The sequence below is a fragment of the Alosa pseudoharengus genome, unplaced genomic scaffold (genome assembly GCF_046254945.1).
Source record: "Alosa pseudoharengus isolate Yale_2024_CS ecotype anadromous, Long Island Sound unplaced genomic scaffold, YU_APseudo_1.1 YU_APseudo_1.1_scf_8, whole genome shotgun sequence".
Classification (NCBI taxonomy): Eukaryota; Metazoa; Chordata; class Actinopteri; order Clupeiformes; family Clupeidae; genus Alosa; species Alosa pseudoharengus.
In genome coordinates, this window is record NW_027468870.1 from 30,951,199 (window position 1) to 30,974,223 (window position 23,025).

Consider the following 23,025-nt stretch of genomic DNA (forward strand, 5'->3'; position numbering starts at 1 on the left):
AGCAATTTACAAAAGATTCACTGAACAAAAATGCTGATGTGGTACATAAAAATGTAGCTAAAAATGTGGAGAATGCAATGCAATCAAGCATTTTGGACGATATATTGTCACAAGCTGGCAGAATAGGCAACAGGCCGATGTGCGTTTTATTTGGAGACTGTTTTGCGCGACAGAGACTGAGTTTGCTGCTGATATTCTGGGGATAGGCCTAGCCAATGTACGACTTTTGCCTTTTGATATATTTGCTGCATTAGATCAGTCTTTCTAGAACAGGCAAGGGCTTTCTAGCCTCACGTCAGCAGCGCTGCATCACCCATATAGCCTACATTAAAACAACCAGCGGATGGTGGGCAGGTGCAGTTTTGAAAATTGGTCAACAAACTTTAGTGCTGATGGATGGCTGATGGATGATAAGTTTAGCTATGCAGTTATGTTTGAAATAATAGGCCATCAGCGCATCTCTAGTGTGTGTGCCTCTCGCTCAGAGGGGAGGGAGAGGCTGAGGGTCGATCCAGCATGGATTCTAAACTCTGTGGTGGATAGGATCTACAATTAGGTGTTAATAATATTACCACGCTAGGTCGAAGTACTCCCAAGTGCTATTGCGCCACACATTGTAGTTCTCATGTTTATTCGCTTGGAAAATCGCCACGTTTCATGTTGTGTGCCCTAACATTTTTCATCAACTACTCGTGCAACTGTATTTAAGTAGGTAAAACGTGGAGGTGTTTGAATACTGCTATGTGCCTCTCTCTACGGCCACGGCAGAGCCCGCTAGCATAGCAACATGCTAACACATTCGTGCCGCGCGACAGAGCGTTTGAGTGCACCTACCGACGCGGGAGAGGTACGACTCAACTCGTGAAAGTTACGGTAAGAACATATATCACTACTGATTTTGGGTGGCGTGTTCCTTTAAAGGTGGGGGAGATGTGATATCCTAGGTTTTAGTGTCAGAATTATTTAGGAGTTGCCCAGTAGAGGGCGCTCCAACATTAGTTATAGTGTTTGGGTACCGTTAAGCTAAGGTAGAAGAAGTGCGATTCTACATAAGTTAGAAGCATAGCAGAGTCCGATGTGGTCACCTGTGTAACCGTTAAAGATTAAAAATACTTAACAGTCTACAGTGAGACAGTTTGTTTGTACGAAGTTATTACAACTATCAAATCTATCTTTGTCAAGTAACCGTGACAAATAGGGTATGATATATAAACTCACGCTATTGTATTATCATATATTTTTGGTAATGGCTCAGCTTTCTCTGATTGTTCTACTGACTTGGAAACTGCATCATGGAAGAGGTAAGTCAAGTCGCATGAAAAATAGTAGTGGCAGAACTCCAAAGTGACACCTTGTGGTTGTTTGTGTCAACTGCAGTTTGTGCCATTTCTGCTGAGAAAATGGGGTGCGTGATTCCTGAAGGAACCCGTCCAAACTTAACTGGGACTTACTGTACACTGGTCCTGACAGGTTAGAGACCAGGCCAGCACCCTACTGCTAGACCAAGAAATATGAGGGTCATACAGACGGAGCCAAGGTAATCCTAGGACAATGGGATGGATAGGTGAATTAATAACAAACAAACTCAGTGTTTCTTTGTGAACATGGTCAATAGTGAGTTGTAGTACCTGCGTTAAGCAGTGTAAAGCAGATTGCAGTAGCCTAAAGTTAATCATAACGTCGTCTATCGCTGGAAAAAAAATAGAGAGCGGCCTATGATAACTTAATTAAATGTTTGGCAGGCCGGATTAAGCATGGCGGGCCACAGTTGGCTTGCGGGCTGTAGTTTGCACACCCCTGATCTAGGCGAATGGCTAACGCACCCAGCTGGTCCAGATTCAGGTTGTCATCTCGACAGGCTATTTCAGACTGGATCTCAGGTCTGAAGCCAAGTCGGTAGACGGTGAGGAGCGATCTCACATTCCAACAGCTTCTGGCTGTAAGGGTCCGAAAAGACAGAGTAGTCAGCTACAGAACGATCACCCTGGTTAACTCATTGAATGCCGTTTTCGGAAGCTTTGGCCCAGAGTGCCAGCAATCTTGATCATTGTTGACGATTTTTGTAGAGCCACAGCGTATTCTATGTTATAGCTATGGACACATACTATGGCTTGTTTGAAAGGTGAGACTTTAAGCTCTCAGTGGGTACAAACCGTTTATTTCTACATGCCTCTGTTCCTAAGAAATCCCAAGCTAAACAGTGGCTACTTTTCTACAAAATCGCTGTTTTATTTCTAGAAATGGACATATAACGTCTTTCATGAAATATGAAGTGTTGCCTGTTACTTACTTGTGTAAACTTTCCGGGAAGTGATCAGCGAGACCTGGCGAGACTGCCACCTAGTGATAGACCCACGAAAATGGCCTGGTTTTGACCTGACGTGCATGCGTCACTGATTCGACCCAAAGCGGCAACCGAGTTATGGTAAAATGTCCAGATAAAATGTCCAGATTGTGCGTTTTCATGAGTTTCACGATTGTCATATATTTCATTTCCATTCATCACAGAGTTCCCAAAATCACATATAAGGTGTGTTAGAGCAGGGGTTTTCAAACTTTTTGTGAGTGTGGACCACTATTTGTAATGAAGAATTTTCGCGGACCACCTCATAATACCCTTAATAAAATGTCTATACACAGCCCTACCTGAATTAATCTGCACCTCTTAATAGGCCTACTAGCACTAAAACTAGGCCTATAACTGGGCATCACATCAGTAGGCTATCGTAAAAGCACCAATATGTCTAAAAAAAAAAAAGAAAAAAAAAAAAAAGTTTTTTAATACTTCAAAATAGCATTTGATAAATTAACCTTACATTTTCAGTAGCCATAATATGAAGTGTGTAGATTTAAACAAAATCTGGGTTGGTTCTTAGCGTGAGCTTTTACTGGCCAAGAAATTGGAACCGTGCTCAAACCGTGTTTGAATTCTTGTCATGAAATAAAAAATTCCACTGGAGCTCCAAGCGGTTTTGACTCTTCGAGTCACTGTACATAGCTAATTTAAATACACTTATGGTGTGGGTGTTTGCGTTTCTTTAGGAATCCGCTGTCTTGGTTTGTATAGAAATTAATACGCATAGGCTACTCGTAAAAGAGCGGATACAACAGGCTTGTTAAAAGAAAGTTTACTGCACACAACGGCTGCCACGTATTTAATTTATTTATTTACTCAAGCGCCCGATGGCATAATCAAGTTCATTTCAACAACATATTTTCTTAACAATATATTATTAAATGTATAACGTTACAGTAATAAGAACATCTGTCTGTCTGAGAGCGAGAGAGAGATAGAGAAGGAGGAGAGAGCGACAGAGAAAGAGAAATGGAAGCGTTAGCGTAAATTCTGTCAGGAAGACTCAATGCATGCGTCACTCATTCATTCATTACTTCCGACCAATCACCAGTCTGCATCAGCCTTTATAATCACTTTACTTTGCACCTGCCTGTTGCTTTCAGGTGCCGATTTTCGATGTTCCGTATCCATGCACGGGTAGCTAGTCATTCACTTCGCCACAACTTTAACATGTGATACAGTCATAGTAGCTTAGCCTACCTCACGTTCGCTTCAACCGAGTTGGACGCATCTCACCAAAGTCTCGGGGGTTTCTATGTAGGATAGTAGCTCGTAAACGTCGGAGAGTAAGGTAGGCCAAATTGTTGCCACTGTTCGGGTTGTCCGCCCGGTCTTATCAACGGATAGAGACAAGTTCCGCGGCTCGAAGGTTCTCTTTCACCCTAGTCTCGTGTTAGATCCTAGTTGCTTAATGAGGTTAACGTCGTATCGCTTACAACGGGAATATGGTTGCTAAACTTTTCTGACGAAATCCGTCAGACTTCGCTGTTTACATACATGTACGGAACCGTTTAAAAACTCCGTTACTCCAGTTATCGACACTCGCGATGGTTTCCTTGCCAAAGCTGCCATGATGCAGCTTTGCTAGGTCCACATCTAGGCAAATTGTCTCGCTGGTCAGGCTGTCGTGTATGGAAGGCCAACAGGGACAAAAGTACTCTTCCTAGTCCCTGTCCCTTTCTAGGCTACTGTCATTAACCATACTATCTCCGATGCACCTGAAGGCCATATTAATCTTATTTTCATTCTCCTGTCTGGCTGATCATTATTGTCTGTCATTGTCTGTTACTGTCATTGGTTATGTACATAATATGTAGGTCCATACATTGTGTTCGTTGATTTAACTAACGGCAACGTAAATGTATCATGGCTGTTTATTTGCCTGCCTGCTAGGTCCTTTTTGAAAATGCTATGTCTCCTCTCTAACCACTCCATTCCTCCTTGCAGGTCTTCAGGCTGTAGGGACTAGAACAAGATCTTTCCTCAAACTCTTCTCTGCCAAAAGAGCAACACCTCTAGCAGGCACAAACTCTCCTTCAGGCCAATACTGCACTCACTCATATACTTTTCCAAGCACAATGCACTTTGCTTGTCGTCATTCGTAATCTCCCATTACGTCACGGCAGCCGCAAGCACAGGGATGGCATTCCTTCCCATTTCTTCATTACTTAACATCTTAATAATCTTTCCATTTCAGGAGCAGCTCCTCTTCATTTAATGTAAATGCCTCTCTCTCTAATTTAAGGGTATGCATCTGTCGGCAGTGGAGTACTGACCCCCACCGTAACTATCTACTTCATGCAGGGATGCGGGGCTGGTTCACGTAGGCCTATAGCCAAAACGTTCATCGAGGGACAGTGCTTTGGTTCATATTTAATCTTACTTCATCCAGGTCATGTGATGTCAACTTATTTACCTCCTCATCTAAGCTATACGCTAACCCTTCATATCTTTATCCCACCACAGTAGGAGCAGCAGAATAGTGAACTTGCATTGTTAAATCATTAGATTTTGCAATTCACTATCGAATATCCATATGTCCTCGAATCTCAATCACATAATTCTCAATCGTCATATAATCAAATCAACCAGCAATTATTAGGCTACATCACCAATTCACTCTAACTATTTAATTTACTAGGTCTGTGATGCTGGATCACATATTCTAAACACCCACTTACTCTTGGCTCTGGAGCAGTGCTTTGCTCACATTTAATCTTATTTCACCCAGTCAGCATGATGAGGATTACTCTTCCATCTTTTGTTTTTTTTTTTAGTTATGCTAAATCATCCACAGCGACCATCCATAAGTGCTAGTGTACTCCAGCTATGTATCTGTTGATTGTATTTTGTCTTGTCTGTTGTGTCCTTAGGTCTGCTGCTGGTTAGTTAACCCTGGCTCTCATTTCACTCCCTATCATTCACTCCTTGAAGCCGTGTTCCTCATGGCTTTCTATGGGTTCATGCGCTCCGGGGAATTTTGTTCTGACAGCCAGGTTCTTAACCCTTCTCAGGATCTGGCTTGCTCAGCCATCCTCTTCTCCTCCCACGTCTATGTATTTCTGAAACATTCCAAAATGGACACCTCAGGTTCTGTTGTCATTATCAGAGATTCTAAAGTAAATAACTCTTCTGTCCCTATAATTCTATGATCAACTATCTTAAACTTCACCCACACACTTCTCCTAATGCACCTCTTTCTTCTACCCACTGGGTTATCTATGTCTAAACAATGGTTCAGAATCCGCTTGTCGACAGCGGTTGGTAGCTGCGGGCTCTCAACCTCCCAATATACTGGCCATCCCTTTCGCATCGGCGCTGCAACGTCAGCAGCCGCTCTAGGATTACCTGCATCCTCTATCAAGTTGCTCGGAAGATGGTCTTCGTCGGCTTACGAGTCCTACATAAGACCTCAGGATCAAGCCCTTCTAGATGCGCAAATAGCTCTTGCAAGTGTCAAATAAGGTAAGCTACCTTTCCAAAGGTCTGGTGGTGGTTATTCGGCTCGGCTAAAGCATTATATTAATTACGATGGACCCGAGCCACTCTTCTCCAGTCACTACGCACAGCCGGCACTTTAGGCACAGAATAAAGTGTTAATACATTCTAGTCACTACGCACCGCCGCCCTTGGTCTAGCTTCTGCAAGCAACCTCGGGTAATCACGTCACAACAGTTAATTTCCTTTATCCTTCCATCACCCCACTTCACTCATCATATACATACGCAACTCGACTCGACAGTCGACTCGAATCGCATCATCAAATCGCAATCATCAATCGTTATCGAACCGAACGATCATTAAGCACTTATCACGGGGATTTGCACCACATTGCATTACATCTTGCCGTGCAAGAACCGAGCTTACGAAAGCTCTGAGCTCGTGCAGCTCCCCGCTGCAATCGCTGCAGACCATGCTGGTTATGTCTTCTGTACCCGCAAGAGTACACTTTTCTATCATCTGTTCTTGGTTTCATTTCCTTTCATGAATCACTTTACTATTAACGAAGGATTTGTCTCATATTAATGTTCTCCTTGATTATGCTCTATTCCAGGAAGTGTCCCAGCCTCACGTCTACCCTCGGGTAGGCCTTTCCCATCTTTCTCTTTGGGGGTAGGCTTCGCCCCCGCCGTATTCACCCGGCAGGATCTGCGAGGGTCTCCACGCTTCGGGTCCTGGACTGAGAACGATCATTAAGCACTTTCCACAGGGATTTGCACCACATTGCATTACATCCTTGCCGTGCAAGAACCGAGCTTACGAAAGCTCTGAGCTTGTGCAAGCTCCTCGACTTCGCTGCTATCGCTGCAGACCATGCTGGTCATTTTCTTCTGGATGCGGCTTGCTCATGGAAAGTCATCACATTTAGGGGTCGTACTTAAATCGTATATAATCAGTCATGGACACTACACCGTGCTGTTATTTTGGGTAAGTCAACATAATTAATTCATTAATCTAAACCTGGCTTGTTTACATTTCTATCCTAATAGTAGGCCTATACGTTGTGCTATTTAGCTTCTTTAACATGGCTTTACCTCTGCCGGATGGACAGTAGTCTGTTAATTTCATCTCCTGTACATCTTGTCCTTGCAGCTTCTGTTCACCATTGAACCGTAACAAATGGAGTTCACAAACTGTAATATTTTACATCAACTTGCTTATCAATTAAGAGCTAGCTACTCCATTTGCTAGTCACAAGGCTCACAAGAATCTATGGACTGTATGGTTTCTGAGTTCTTAATTACTAAAGACTCACTCAGCAGTAATGAGCATTTTGTAATCAATGTACTTCCTCTTACAAATGTCTGGTGGTGGTTATCTAAATTTAATCATATTACTCATCTCTTCGTTCTGGTGCCTGTCTGGCTTGGTTGCATTTGTGCAGGTCATAATCTTCTTTAACTGCAAGCGCTATTTCTTCTGCACTAACCTGAGCTTCTGCAACTGCAAGCTCATTGTCCCCCGAGCATTTGCAACTGCATGCTCTATCCCGCTGCACTAACCCTGCGCATCTGCAACTGCGAGCTCTATTCTGCTGCACTGACCCTGAGCATCTGCAACTGCAGGCTCTATCCTCTGCACTGACCCTGAGCATTGTAATTGCAGGCTCTATCCTCTGCACTGACCCTGAGCATTTGTAATTGCAAGCTCATCGCCCTGCACGTTGTTAGTCAACCCTTAAGCTAAGCTTCTGCAAGCACTAGTCACTCAAGCAGTCTCGTTCAATGGGTTGAACATCTGCAAGCGCAATTCCCTTCCATAACTTTAAATCAATCATAGAATTTGAGTCACAGGTGGTTGAATCCATAATCATAATCATCCACATCAAATTATCAGTTTATTTTATTAATAATATATTCTTCATCTGTCTCTGCTGTCTGTCTTGCTTTCTCTGATTCATCTCCCGAGCTCAACCGGATAATACAACATGCACTGTTTAATGTTGTTATGCTTTATTTCAGAGAGGATAACCATCTAAGCATTCTGGTGGGTATCTTTCTCTTATTCTTTGGGGGTAGGCTCCGCCCCTGCCGTCTCATACCGGCAGGATCTGCAAGGGTCTGCACACTGTGACCTGGACCGAGGACGGGGCCTATGCCAAAGACTGTCTTATTGTTGCTTATGCCTTTTGTATATCCTTTGATGGATTAAAACGTGTGTTATCTTTCATTGTACCTTCCTGAGTCTTTCTGATAGAAATGGAAGCGTTAGCGTAAATTCTGTCAGGAAGACTCAATGCATGCGTCACTCATTCATTCATTACTTCCGACCAATCACCAGTCTGCATCAGCCTTTATAATCACTTTACTTTGCACCTGCCTGTTGCTTTCAGGTGCCGATTTTCGATGTTCCCACCCTCCCTCCCTAACCACCATCAGTTTGGCCTTGTCCAGATGTCCAGGGGGTAGGCTCCGCCCCTGCCGTCTCATACCGGCAGGATCTGCAAGGGTCTGCACACTGTGACCTGGACCGAGGACGGGGCCTATGCCAAAGACTGTCTTATTGTTGCTTATGCCTTTTGTATATCCTTTGATGGATTAAAACGTGTGTTATCTTTCATTGTACCTTCCTGAGTCTTTCTGATAGAATAAGTTTTCTTTTCACCCTCCTTTTTTTATACCTTTATGAGGAATCTGGCTCGACTCACTGTCAATCTCCTCATTATTAGTAGAACTAGAGTTAACATCTGCCTCTTTTCTATTCAGAGAACCTGTTGCCATCCACCGATCCATGTTGTGGTTCTAACCAGTTCTTCTAACCGTTAGCGCTTAGCGGCACTGCACTTGAACGTCACAGCCTAGTGCCACTAGCCTTTTAGTCACACAATAATCACACAATAACTTTACTATTTAATTTACATTTAAATTTGATATGAATATACATATTCTTAGAATATATGTTAGCATTTACTGGTAAAATAAAGGTTTAAAAAATATATTATTTAATATTTTATTTTGCTTTTCCACGGACCACCTGCAGTACCCTCACGGACCACTAGTGGTCCGCGGACCACAGTTTGGGAATGACTGTGTTAGAGTGTCTAGTTTCGTGATTTAAAAAGAAAAGCTAAAAACTTAATATTACGTTTTTGGCACTGGCACTCAATGATTTAATGTCTAGTGAGATATCAGGCCAATTTATGATTAATTGAAATACATTTCTTACATACGGTTCCTTTAACTCTGTTAAGGTATTCCTGTCCCTCAAAACTGTACAAATTATATTAAAATGGTGTTTAGCAGTCAGAATTTCAAAATGTTCACGGGGGAGAACACCCGGGCCTCCGCTGATATAATCCACACCCCCTCTCACAAAATGCATTCAATGACCCTGATTGTGCCCCTCTAGAATTTGGGCTTGCATGACACCCCTGATGCAGACGCATTTTGTCAGGCCACCGTAGACCTCCATTCATTCTGCACTTGCCCGTAAGCGCCCTCACATGGAATCAGAGTGGAACTGCAACCAGTTTAGAAAGTTCACAATATTCCAATTTACAATACAGTGTAGTTACACTGACACGCGCATAAAGCATCTTTCACAAGGTAGACATAGGCTCTGTTCGAAACAGAAAGCAGCGACTCGCCCCCCTGCCTGAGACATGACTACAGATTGAATGCATTTTTTAAGAATGAGTGTAGCACTGAATCTTTGGTTTTCGGTTTCGAACCGCACTTTCTGCCTCGCTCCCCCAGTTAGGTAAAAGGCAGTCGTTTTTACCATTTCAAAGAGAGACTTCGACTCTATTCCTATAACAGTGGTATTTTGTTAGTTAATTCAACTGGCAGCCTTAAGGTGTTTTCTTTGCATATCAGTTGATATGTTAATGCATTTAAAGCATACACTTTGACTCCATACTGTAATAACATCATCTCCATCAGATAGTTAGATTATGATTTATGATGTATTTCCTAGATTGACAGGCAATCTCAAAACAGTGAGGGTGGCTAATTCAATCATTGCCATTCATTTTTTGTGGAAATTGTGGTTGATATTATGTTAACAGATTTAATGTAACATATTGAATTTCGACTCCACGCTGTAATAACATCATCTTCAGGGTCTTAACATGTAAACCACTAGTCTAAGTCATGGTGTATACATATTCAAGAGAGCGTCGGGTCATCTAAAAGTACAGTAGTAAACTAAACCAAAGCAATGGCCATGTTTGACTTCTTGCCATGCTGCGCAGATCTGGCTGAACTTTATGCATGTTTCCATTGCAATGTTGTAGCTAGATCTGCGCATACAACGTTATTACAAAGGGGTTGTGTGCTTGTGTTCACACAGTTCATCCCAAGCTCTTATCCTTAAAGAAGAGCCATGTGTAACAGCTTTTCCATTCTCTCCAGTGCTGACTGGTCCAGTTTGGAAGGAGGGATATTGTATTGTGTTTGTGACAGGCCTCTTCCTTAGTACAACCGTTTTCCCAGCGGATGGTGTGCTGACAGCATACTGACAAAATATATGAAGTGATATAACATGAATGCTTACTTTTGGCCTGCATCCCTCCACCCAGGTTAATTTTTGGCCCTTTATAGAGAAGAATTTGGGCACCCCTGATTTATACACTTTCAATCTTTGTAAGGTGTTCGCGTCTGTGGGACCCGTTTTCAATGTTTGCTAAAAGAAAACATATACTATTTATTATTTCTTCTTCAGACTCATTGGCCTTGGCTTATTTTCTGTGAAGAACATAAAAAAATATTTATTTTCAATGACTGCACACAGTACAGCCCCCTACACATAACTATTACATATGAGGTGTTCGGGTCCACTAGACCCGAGTGTAATAATTGTAGGTGCTGTGTACCTTAACTGTGTCCTCCTCCTAACTGGGCCTGCTGTGTGTGTGTGTGTGTGTGTCTTTGTGTGTGTTTGAGCATCTGTATGTGTGCGTGTCTAAGTGTCTGTGTGCGGGAATGTTTTTTTCTGCACCTGCTATTCCCACACAAAGTTACAAAATTGTTACATTTCATGCACTTTCACCTGATTAAGCACCAAAAATCTTGTTTCTGTTTTTTCCTTCCTTGTTCCTCGTTTTCTCACAAAAAAACCTCGAAAATGATCATACACGTGATCTCACAGGGGTAAATGACAAATATGAAATAAATGGTGTCTATATCATTGGTAATTGAGCTAAAGTAAACATCTGTTAAGTATTTTTTTCATAAATTGTTATGGCTGTGTTGATTTAAAAGCCTAATAATGTGGTGGGTCCAACAGACCCGGGAACATTGGCTGAGTAACAAAAATATCAACACCTTACAAGGGTTAAACAATTGTGTCAATTCAGCTATTTCACATCAGAATTTACATTGAAGTAAGAGGAACCTGGATGAAGTATTGCAAGGGTGATGATATGCTTGGTTGAGACTTTAAACCATGAGTAAAATAAAGCATATATTATTGGGTTGATGCAGGAGTTGAGATACATAATCCATACAAGACAGGTCCATACATAAGAATATGAGTCAGTGCCGTATACAAAAATGCTTAAATTATATGGCATATAGCAGAGCAAATAAACTGTAACGAGTATCCCTATTGTTTTTGCAGCTTTACGGCTGGATTTCTTACTTGTTATTGTGTCCTTGTTACCAGCCCTTTCTCTTTCTGTAACAGAGTTAATCACCTTTGTATGATACTTAGCTGTACAGAATATTTTCATGTTTAAAATTATAACCGTGGAACAAGGCACAATGAATGACACAAAAGCATCAGCAACAGTCCATGAGAAACTGATTGTGAGCAGACACTCTCCCTGACATGTCCTGTGAGGCTCCATTTCAGTTAGGTGGTCATAAAGCAAGAAGAACATATAAAGTAGACAAAAACACCAGCTAAGAACAACAATTATAACTACTTTGTTGTGTGTGACCTTCAATGAGTACCTTAAAGGATCACAGATGGCAATGAAACGATCAATGGAAACTAATACAAGGCTCCACAGAGATCCTGCAACAGCCACAAAAGTAATGAACGGTAATATGTTACACAGCATGTCCCCAAAATACCAGCATGTTTCAATTAAACGCGACGCTTCCACAGGCATGACAGTCAGTCCGATCAATAAATCTGCCACAGCAAGAGAGAGGATGAGCAGGTTGGTTGGAGTGTGAAGCTGCTTGAAGTGAGAAATCGAGATGATCACCAGCAAGTTTAGAAACACGGTAGACACAGATATTGATGACAAAAATATGTACATGATGATGTATAGTGCCTTTGGCCTGGCAAACTTTGTACATGAAGAGTTCAGGGCTGGATAACAGCGATCAGCTCTCCAGGGGTCTTCCATTACTGTGACTGGTTGTCCTGACGATAATATTGTCCCAGCTTGGCAGCACACCCAACTTTTCTACTGACTGCTCCAGATACTCACCTTGTATTTATATGTTGGTGAAACAATGGCAGCTGTGAAAAACAGATCCTCATGTGGATTGTTATCTATTAATAACAAAGTCTGGCCCACCCATAATGATCAAACATATAATGGGATGTCATTGAAGTTCCTGTGGGTGCAATGGCCAAATACTTTAGTCCATATAGTGCACATAATACTAATATGTAAGGTTTTGTATTGCATGTGACTATTTACTTTCATATCAACTTCCTAGTTTGGCATTATTGAGATATGTTGAGCATACCAAGAATGTCCTGAACACCCAATTATCCATTTTTCTATCCAACATTACATTACCCAAATACAAAATCAGGATACTCCAACTCCAAATTAAATCTTAAATATGCCAAATACTTTAGTCCATAGTGCATATAATACATAAGGGATAACGGCCGCCGAGATGTCCTGTTATACAGAATTAATGGACGATGGCGAGGGCCAAAGAACTCCGGTCGAGTCCATTAATTCCGTATAACTGGACACACCTCGAAGGCCGTTATGCCGCTTATCACCCGGTTGCCACTGTAAAGCAAAGGAAACACGCGGTTTAGTTTAAAAAGAAGCTCACTAGTTCAGCTTGTTGTACAACTTTCGTTGGCCCTATAACAGCGATAGCATGGACAGTTAGCTTGTTTACAGTTGATTCCATTGTTGCGAAGCCTGCCTCGTGGCAGCCGGTTCGGTACAGCAGAGGTCATCCACAGCGACCAGGCATGCAGAAAACATGCACAACACCATTACATCTACAAAGTGATGGCCTGGTGGAGCAGTTTAATTTAACTATGCAACAGCAGCTAGCCATACTCACAGCAGACCACCAGCGTGACTGGGACAGACATATTCCTTTTGTGTTGATGGCATACCGCTCTGCTGTCCAAAGCTCTATAAACTGCATCACTGCTCTACTAATACTGGCCAGAGAGACCACCGGACATTGAACTCTCACTGGGGCCGAAGTATGCTCGGAAGCTTCAGGATCGCCTAGAAAAGGCCAATGCCTTTGTCAGGGACCAGCTGGAGAAGGCTGGCATGAGGCAAAAACGGAACTATGATGTGAGGAGTAATAGCAGAGACTTCCAGGCCGAGGAGTTGGTCTGGGTTTATATAGCTAAACGGAAGAAGGGATGGTGCCCCAAACTGGACTGCCACTGGGATGGCCCTTGTAGGGTCATCGGGCGTGTGGGCGAGGTGGTCTATAGGGTACAGGTTCCCCCTAGGGGTAGGTGGGTTGTTCTCCACCGGGACAGATTAGCACCATACAGAGGGAATGCTGTGCCATTATTTGAGCTGGGGCCTAGTTCACAGGCAAACCCCGGGCTCTCTGCAGATTCAAATTCCTCAGCCTCCCCTTCTCCGATGTCCCCCAGCCTTAATGTCCCTGACACCCCCTCAGCATTCCCTGCTCAACCCCCTGTATCACCACCGCAAGGCAGACCGGGACCAGGTCCAAGCAGGCCACAGAGACAGCGGCGGAGACCGCCACGGTTTAATGACTTTTGCATGACCCCTCGAGGGAGAGGGGCTTTGGGGGAGGGGAGGGGGGGGGGCAGTGTGATAACCTGTTGAGTTTCTTAAATTGTTGTGTGCCTTTTAGGGGAATTGAGGGGTGGAGTTTACGTGAGTGTGCCTGTGTGTGTGTGTGTGCGCAGGTGCGACTGATATCCCTGTTGAGCGTGAGTTGTGGCCAAAACAGCAACTCGTTTCTGTTATACTTGTTGATAATAAAGTTTGGGAAGTTTCCCTCCTGCAGGGTCGGACTGGGAGCAAAATTCGGCCCTGGCAATTTTCTCCTGGACCCCCCCCCCCCCATAAATAACAAACACACAGTATTATGCTGTAGGCTAGCAACACTTCATAAACTGAACCCAAACATTTAGATTGGGACCTATAGCATAATCATAATAACACGGGGGTCCGGGGGTATCTCTCCGGGATTTAAAAAAAAGAAATTCTGGTTGCTAATCACACCGTTTTAAAGTGATTTGAAATTGAGAGGGACGGGATTCAGGGATAGGCTACTAAAGACAGGCTCATCATCTGTCTGTCTCACGTCATGTTACCCCACCACATGTCACTGCTTGACTATGAAAAATAGCCTATAGGCTACTGAACATGGACATCTTCATAGTTGACAGAAATTACTTTTTGTGCCAACATGTTATAGAAACACAAGCAGCCTTTATTTGGGGCAATTCTTCTCCTTTACTTTCAGTCCGCGATTCACATTAACTGTAGGCTATCACCACAAGTGTATAGGCCTACTAAACGTTTTTGCGCTAGTTTGTGTGCCGTCATCACATTTTGCAATACCTTCGTTACTAACCTACCAGTTGATAGCCTACTTTTTACCTACATCGACACGCGATTGATTGTGCATCTAATGTAACACTCGGTGGAGAGACCACTTTCCAAGTTTCACTTTTACTGTCGTTGTGAGCTAAAAGGATAGGCCTACTATATGGGAAATACTTTGAAGTTCCTTTTGAGTAGGATCAGCTCCAAAAAGCACCAAGTTGTGCGAAAATTGTAGGCTACCTGTAGTTTTTTTTTATGTTGACAGAACCGCACTACAGCCTACATGGTGCAGTAAATGAGCTCTTGGTAGTGCGTGCAACTAACGTCTATAAAAACAATATATTTATGGAATAAAACTAGACTTCTAATTGCTGTTTACGGTTAAACTGCAATAATGTGAACACCAGCCAGCGGAGGGCACTTATACAGCCTAGGCTACCATGCAGTCGAACTAGCGCTGCTTGGACAAATCCACTTGAGGGGTGGGGCAGGGGGGCGCGATCGTAACACACACTGAACCTGTCATGAAGAGGCCAAAATGATTGACCTGTCACCCCCCAAGTCAAATGGATGAAACTGCATTTATAGGCTAGGCCTAGGCCTACATGACGGGTCGCAAATAGGCTAAATAACTAAAAAAAAAAAAAATTAAAAAAAATCCCGGAGGTCACCGGCCCACATGTGGACCGGCCCACCGGGCATTTGCCCGGTTGTACAGATTACCAGTCCGAGCCTGCCCTCCTGTGTGATAAAGTGTCCAGAGTATCACAATATGTTAACACATTTAAAGCTTACTTACACTTTGAATTTTGACTCCACGCTGTAATAACATCATCTCCAGGGTCTTAACATGTAATCCACTAGTCAAGTCCAATCCACTAGTCAAGTCGTGGTGTATACATTTCAAGAGAGTGTCGGGTCATCTGAAAGTAGTAAACTTAACCAAAGCAATGACCATGTTTGACTTCTTGCCACACTGTGCAGATCTGGCTGAACTTTATGCAAGTTTCCATTGCAATGTTGTAGCTAGATCTGCACAGCACAGCAAGAAGTCAAACGTACCCACTGATTTGTTCAAGTCAGTGTAACCTGAAGACGAAATAAGGTAAATCGCTGATTTCATAAACCTTATTATAACCTCTCTGTCCACAAGTTTATAATATTGTAACGTCGGCGCAAAAGACAGTGTTAGCGTTCTCCCGCGCAGGGCATCCTGGGATACGAGAGCGAACATTTGGGGGGTTTATGTCGTTATTCTCCTTAGTTTTGAGTGTTATGTTAGCGTCTTTATTGTGACATGTTTCCCTTTTAGTTCTCCCTCGTGTGTGATCCTTTTTGTGTGGGGGGCTGCATCCTCCCCTGTATGTGTAGTGTGTGTGTATGCTTGACCTGCCCCGTGTGTATTGTGTTCTGTGTCTGTGTCCCTGCTCTCATTCTCAGTGAATAAACCTTTTGATTGGACAACTGTGTGGTTCTCTATCAAATCGTTACAATATTTTGATTTATCCGTAGGGACTACCACCAAAGTTTAATGCAGCGTTTCTCAAACTGTGGGTCGCGACCCACTACTGGGTCGCGGAGACATGCCAGGTGGGGCGCGAACTGACGTGAAAAACAGGAGGTTTTTTTTATTTTATTTTTTTATCTGTAGCCTAGGCCCTGGTAGCACCCGATGCGCAATGGACGCACAGTGTTATTAATAGGGAAGCGCTCGTGTCAAGGAAGCTTAGTTTGTCCCGACCTGAATGAGATTTTGAATGAGGTTGTGAGAGTGGTGAATTTCATCAAGACCCGGCCCTTAAAAGCGTGTCTATTCTCCGCACTATGCGAGGAGATGGGAGTTGACCAAATGGCTGTACTGTTTCACAGCGAGGCAAGGTGGCTTTCCCAAGGTGCTGACATTGAGGGGTGTCGCGCGTGTTTGAGCTCCCACTCGCCTCTTCTTGGAGGAAGAGTGCATGTTTGAATCTGCAAGCACGTTCACTAATGAACATTTCTTGACGAAGCTGGCTTATCTTAGCGATATATTTGGAAAGCTCAATGCATTAAATCTCCAGTTACAAGGCAAAGACAAGCACCTACCTCACCTAGCATATTAAGATAAGATTACTGCATACACCAAAAAACTTGAGGTATGGGACAGGCGCCTCGATCGCGACAGTATTATGCCTTTGAAATCGCTGAAACGTCTGATTCGGGAGCCACTGTTGTGATCCCATGTATTAAACAGTAGGCCTACATCACATCCCAAAGTTTATTTCAAAAATATTTCCCAACCAGCAGTGCTCAGTATGACTGGATTATGGATCCATTTAATACAGCATGTTGGTATTTTATGGAATATATTGTACAATGCTGTAAAATATTGGCCTATGCTTCCTAATATGTTGCTGGAAAGCAGAAATATGTGTGTTTAATTTACAATGGCACATTATGTATTTATTTATTATTATTAGGGCTGTCAATCGATTAAAATATTTAATTGAATTAATTACATACTCTGTGATTAATTAATCTAAATTAATCACATATATCATTTTTGCTGTGAAAGTATTTTAAATATTTAAATTCAAATGAATCATCGAATAATCAGCATTAGTGACATTAAAGTTCAAAAACTCTTTTATTATTTTCACTGTTCAAATAATAGCCATAATAATCTATGATATGACCTAATATACTGAGGAAATTAATTCAAAAGTGCTTCGGGAAGAAGTTTTTCACATAAAAGGCATTTCAGGCCACAGATAGAACGTAGGGGACACAATGAAAATAAATTAACACTCCCCTCAATGTCAACACCATTTCTTTGCATTGATGCGCGACTTTACAGTGGACGAACTAAGCTTGACCTACCACTTTCTTAGAGCGATGAGGGACTGGTGGGGCTCGAAAATGCCCCCTTGTGGGGAATGAAAGAAAAAGTTTGAGAACCACTGGTTTAATGCTATTTTGAGCCTTGTCAGTAAAAATAGCAATTAGTTTTGACATGACCATTTCTTTAGCTTAGCATAGATTGTTATTACAATTTCTATCCTTAATGAAGAGCCATGTGTAACAGCTTTTCCATTCTCTCCAGTGCTGACCAGTCCAGTTTGGCAGGAGGGATATTGTATTGTGTTGGTGACAGGCCTCTTCCTTCGTACAACTATTTTTCCCAGCAGATGGTGTGCTGACAGCGTACTGACAAAATATATGAAGTGATATAACATAAATGCTTACTTTTGGCCTGCATCCCTCCACCCAGGATAATTTTTGGCCCTTTATAGGGAAGAATTTGGACACCCCTTATTTATACACTTTCAATCTTAACAAATGCTGGTAATTTCACCCTTGTAAGGTGTTCCCGTCTGTGGGACCCGTTTTCAATGTTTGCTAAAAGAAACATATGCTATTTATTATTTCTTCTAACTCAGACTCATTGGCCGTGGCTCATTTTCTGTGAAGAACAATAACTTATTTTCAATGACTGCACACAGTACACCCCCCTACACATAACTATTACATATGAGGTGTTCGGGTCTACTGGACCCGAGTGTAATAACTGTAGGTGCTATGTACCTTAACTGTGTCCTCCTCCTAACTGGGCCTGCTGTGTGTGTGTGTGTGTGTCTTTGTGTGTGTGTCTGTGCATCTCTGTGTGTCTGGGCATCTGTATGTGTGCGTGTCTGAGTCTAAGTGTCTGTATGCGGGAATGTTTTTTTCTTCACCTGCTATTTCCACACAAAGTTACAAAATTGTTACATTTCAAGCACTTTCACCTGATTAAGTTCTAAGAAATAAGCACCAATAATGATCAAAAATCTTGTTTCTGTTTTTTACCTTTTTTATAATGTAATTTCCTTGTTTTCTCACAAAAAAAACCTGAAAATGATCATACACATGATCTCACAGGGGTAAATGACAAATATGAAATGAATGGTGTCTATATCATTGGTAATTGAGCTAAAGTAAACACCTGTTAAGTATTTTTTTCATAAACTGTTATGGCTATGTTGATTTAAAAGCCTAATAATGTGGTGGGTCCAACAGACCCGGGAACATTGGCTGAGTAACAAAAATATGAACACCTTACAAGGGTTAAACAATTGTGTCAATTCAGCTATTTCACATCAGAATTTACATTGAAGTAAGAGGAACCTGGATGAAGTATTGCAAGGGTGATGATATGCTTGGTTGAGACTTTAAACCATGAGTAAAATAAAGCATATATTATTGGGTTCATGCAGGAGTTGAGATACATAATCCATACAAGACAGGTCCATACATAAGAATATGAGTCAGTGCCGTATGCAAAAATGCTTAAATAATATGGCATATAGCAGAGCAAATAAACTGTAACGAGTATCCCTATTGTTTTTGCAGCTTTACGGCTGGAGTTCTTACTTGTTATTGTGTCCTTGTTACCAGTCCTTTCTCTTTCTGTAACAGAGTTAATCACCTTTGTATGATACTTAGCTGTACAGAATATTTTCATGTTTAAAATTATAACCGTGGAACAAGGCACAATGAATGACACAAAAACATCAGCAATAATCCATGAGAAACCGATTGTGAGCAGACACTCTCCGTGACATGTCCTGTGAGGCTCCATTTCAGTAAGGTGGTCATAAAGCAAGAACAACATATAAAGTAGACAAATACACCAGCCTAGAACAACAATTATAACTACTTTGTTGTGTGTGACCTTCAATGAGTACCTTAAAGGATCATTGACTGCAATGAAACGATCAATGGAAATTAAGACAAGGCTGCTGAGAGATCCTGAAAGAGCCACATAATAAATGAAAGGGAATATGTTACACAGCATGTCCCCAAAATACCAGCATGTTTCAATTAAACGCGACCCTTCCACAGGCATGACAGTCAGTCCGATAAATAAATCTGCCACAGCTAGAGAGAGGATGAGCAGGTTGGTTGGAGTGTGAAGCTGCTTGAAGTGAGAAATCGCAATGATCACCAGCAAGTTTAGAAACACGGTAGACACAGATATTGATGACAAAAATATGTACATGATGATGTATAGTGCCTTTGGCCTGGCAAACTTTGTACATGAAGAGTTCAGGGCTGGATAACAGCGATCAGCTCTCCAGGGGTCTTCCATTACTGTGACTGGTTGTCCTGACGATAGTATTGTCCCAGCTTGGCAGCACACCCAACTTTTCTACTGATTACTCCAGATACTGACCTTGTATTTATATGTTGGCAGCTGTGAAAAACAACTTTTCAGATCCTCATGTGGATTGCTATCTATTAATAACAAAGTCTGGCCCACCCATAATGATCAAACATATAATGGGATGTCATTGAAGTTCCTGTGGGTGCAATGGCCAAATACTTTAGTCCATATAGTCCATATAATACTAATATGTAAGGTTTTTTATTGCATGTGAGCATTTACTTTCATACCAACTTCCTAGTTTGGCATTATTGAGATATGTTGAGCATACCAAGAATGTCCCAAACACCCAATTATCCATTTTTCTATCCAACATTACATTACACAAATACAAAATCAGGATACAACTCTAAATTAAATCTTAAATATGCATTTATTTGACTTGCAAAAAAAAGATTATTAGAAAATTGAATATAATTTTCCAATTTCAATAGAAAATTGGAGCGGACCTCTTGACTGCCTCTTCTCTTTTCGAGATACAGAATATAGGAGTTCGTAGTATATAGGAGATCATACCAACTTCCTGAATTGTTGGTCAATGACACCAAAACACCGGGGCACATGAAACTTAATGGGTATGTAGCCCCACTAGACTGTTTCAGGAAATAAGCGTTTGGCAAACATGCGCACACAGAATCACACACTCCTGCCCAATATTTAAATCTATCCGACTGCAACTCGAAACACGAATATTACCGTATTTTCTGGACTATAAGTCAGACTTTTTTTCATAGTTTGGCTGGTCCTGCAGGTGTGACTTATATATCAAAATAGATATAATTTAACATGTTTTTAAAATGTTAGTCAGTATGAATTGAACATTACCGTCTACAGCCGCGAGAGGGCGCTCTAGGCTTGTGGAATGAGATCGGTAGCTTGGTGAACTTGCGACAGGTCAGACATTGTTTCGTACTTAATGGCGGCCTTACATTGTACGATTTTGGTCTGTTTTCACAGTCGGCGACTAAATTTCCACAGTCGGACAGAAATCATAGGAGTTGTACTGGAATCGCGGCGCGCTCCCGTCAACTACATCGTTAAAGGCACACTATGCAGGTTTTTTAGCTTAATATGCAAGTTTTTAAGCTTAATTTACCTTCATTTAACAGCTTCAGAATCATTGGGATGGTTATATGACTTTTTTCATTTTGAATTGTGGCTGTCTTGCTTCCCCCTAGCGCCTGTGAGCGGAAAAACCACCCTTGCAACTGTGGGCCGGCGGGCCGACAGCCTCGGTGTCAGGAATTATAACGAGTGTAACGAATTGCTTTACTGCATTCAAATACACATACACGCCAGGCACCGGCTAGAAAAAGGTAGCGATGGAGTTTCTCAGACATTCGTCATGACAAAGCCAGTGAAAAAGAAGCAAAAACCGAGAAAACAGTAAGGAAATTGCCAATACTGCATAGTTTACCTTTGAAAAGCAAACATGTGATTTTCCGAGAGCACAGCCATAGGGCCAGAACAGGAAAAGTGGGTGAGAGTGAGCGTGAAAAGGTGAGTGACAGTTCTGGACCCTATCGTTTGTTTCAACTATACTTGGCCTGGATCACTGACTTACGCCCATAGTCATCAAGATAGCTAGCGAACTATAAAGATGGTTAGAGAGAAAACGGATTTTAAAGAGCTCAATACTACCTGGCCAGGTTTTTAAACAGTAGGCCTACATTATAAAGAGAAGGCAACTTTTATAGTGAGAGAGTTAGGCCTATTCCATATGAAGAAACAGTTAACAAATCTGTTACGCTTTACAACAATAAATAAGACTTGTCTAATATCACAATATGGCTATTTATGTGGCGGATGCTACAATTCCACTAGCTGTAATAGAAATATTGTTCATTAAAGGTTTTCCAAAAAGATAAGATGAGCCTTTAATGTCTCTTAGGTAGAGAAATGTTGGGTAATCAAGAGAGTGTGTTTACACAAATTAGAAAAAAGTCACAGAAGGTGAATAAATACATACTTGCCTTTACACATAATTAGATTTATAGAATAGAAGAATATTTGCTACAAGCGATGCAGATGTAAAGCTTCCTTGAAAAGGGATGCTAGCATAATACGGCATATAGCTGAGCAAATAAACTCTAACAAGTATTTCTATGGTTTTTGTAGCTTTACTGTTGTATTTCTCAATCATTCTGTTTGCATGACCAGCCTTTACTCTTGCTTTGAAAGAGCTGATCACCTGTGCCTGATGTTTGGCTGTGCAGAATATTTTCACATTTAGTCCTATCACAATGGAACAGGTGATGGCAAATGAGACAAGAAGATCAAACACAATCCATGGCAGGTGAATAATAAGTAGACACTCTCCATGGCATGTTCTATGTGGATCGGGATAAAGGATGTGATTGTGTAAAATCAGGAGGGCACACGCCAGAGAAGCACACCAGATCAGACACACACACAGGGCGCTTTTCCTGTGTGTCACACTCAGAGTATACCACAGAGGATCACAAACCACAATATCAATGGATATCAAAACTATGTTGTTCATAGACACAATAACAACTGCAAATGTAATGTAGGGAAAAATGTAAAAGAAAGTGTCCCCCAGATACCAACATGTTTCTATTAATGTGATGCTCTCCACAGGCATAACGAACAGGCCAACTAGTAAATCTGCTACAGCCAGAGAGAGGATGAACAGGTTCGTCTGAGTGAGTAGTGGCTTGAAGTGAGAGATGGAAATGATCACCAAGAGATTGAGGAAGACCGTAGATACAGATAAAAATAATATATACATTATGAAGTATCCAATTGGTGACCTGGTATCCTTTGTGCATGAAGAGTTCAGTGCTGGAAAACAGTAATAAGCTTTAGTGAGGTTCTTCATTGTTGTGACATTTGTGGAAAATATAACATACAATCCCAAAGATGGAAGTCCCCTTGTTACAAGCTATTGCTCTGTTTTCACTTGTGACCATCAGTCACCTGCGCCAAATTGTAGGGCACTCTGTGTTTTTTATATACAGCATGAACACTGCAACTCTCTCTCGCGCTCTCTCTCTCTCTCTGTGCGCATGCATGTGGAGTGAGTGGACGGAGCCGGTGTTGCACCAAATTTTGTGACCTGTTGAAATTTGTGACTCTAGAGGGCACTATATGAATTTACTGAGTTGTACTGACACATTGATGAAGCACTTACGCAAATAAAGTAAGATCATAGAGGTCCAAAAATATTGAACGAGCCATCAAAGAAATTAACTACTTTACTGAAATTTCAATGCAGATCCATTTACTGAAATTCAAACGCACAGTAAACGCTATATAGTCTGTACTTCA

The 23,025-nt window shown here is 41.8% G+C and overlaps 3 protein-coding genes and 1 long non-coding RNA gene across 4 annotated transcripts; 1 reads left to right on the forward strand and 3 right to left on the reverse strand.

Annotated features, from left to right (window-relative positions):
- Positions 1–6,425: 6,425 nt before the first annotated feature.
- LOC143111883 (uncharacterized) lies at positions 6,426–8,416 on the forward strand. Its single transcript, XR_012984633.1, has 2 exons — positions 6,426–6,784; positions 8,190–8,416. It is a non-coding gene; the product is annotated as an uncharacterized LOC143111883 (long non-coding RNA).
- A 2,737-nt stretch (positions 8,417–11,153) lies between these two features.
- Positions 11,154–13,099, reverse strand: LOC143112704 (trace amine-associated receptor 13c-like). Its single transcript, XM_076274972.1, has 2 exons — positions 13,057–13,099; positions 11,154–12,028 (listed from the first exon to the last, which is right to left on the reverse strand). The coding sequence occupies exons 1-2, from the start codon at positions 13,097–13,099 to the stop codon at positions 11,154–11,156; spliced, it is 918 nt and encodes a 305-aa protein (XP_076131087.1).
- Positions 13,100–18,657: 5,558 nt separating this feature from the next.
- On the reverse strand, positions 18,658–19,659 carry LOC143112253 (trace amine-associated receptor 13c-like). Its single transcript, XM_076274510.1, has one exon. It carries the CDS (start codon positions 19,657–19,659, stop codon positions 18,658–18,660), a length of 1,002 nt encoding a protein of 333 aa, XP_076130625.1.
- Positions 19,660–21,709: 2,050 nt separating this feature from the next.
- Positions 21,710–22,576, reverse strand: LOC143112705 (trace amine-associated receptor 13c-like). Its single transcript, XM_076274973.1, has one exon. The coding sequence runs from the start codon at positions 22,574–22,576 to the stop codon at positions 21,710–21,712; it is 867 nt and encodes a 288-aa protein (XP_076131088.1).
- Positions 22,577–23,025: the final 449 nt, after the last annotated feature.

Coding starts and splice junctions, on each gene's coding strand:
- LOC143112704 (XM_076274972.1), bottom strand. CDS start 13,099: ATGTCTGTCCCAGTCACGCTGGTGGTCTGCTGTGAGTATGGCT. Junction 12,029..13,056: donor GGTCTGCTGTGAGTATGGCT/AGCTGCTGTTGC, acceptor CTGTGTCTACCG/TGTTTCTAAACTTGCTGGTG.
- LOC143112253 (XM_076274510.1), bottom strand. CDS start 19,659: ATGGAAGACCCCTGGAGAGCTGATCGCTGTTATCCAGCCCTGAACTCT.
- LOC143112705 (XM_076274973.1), bottom strand. CDS start 22,576: ATGAAGAACCTCACTAAAGCTTATTACTGTTTTCCAGCACTGAACTCT.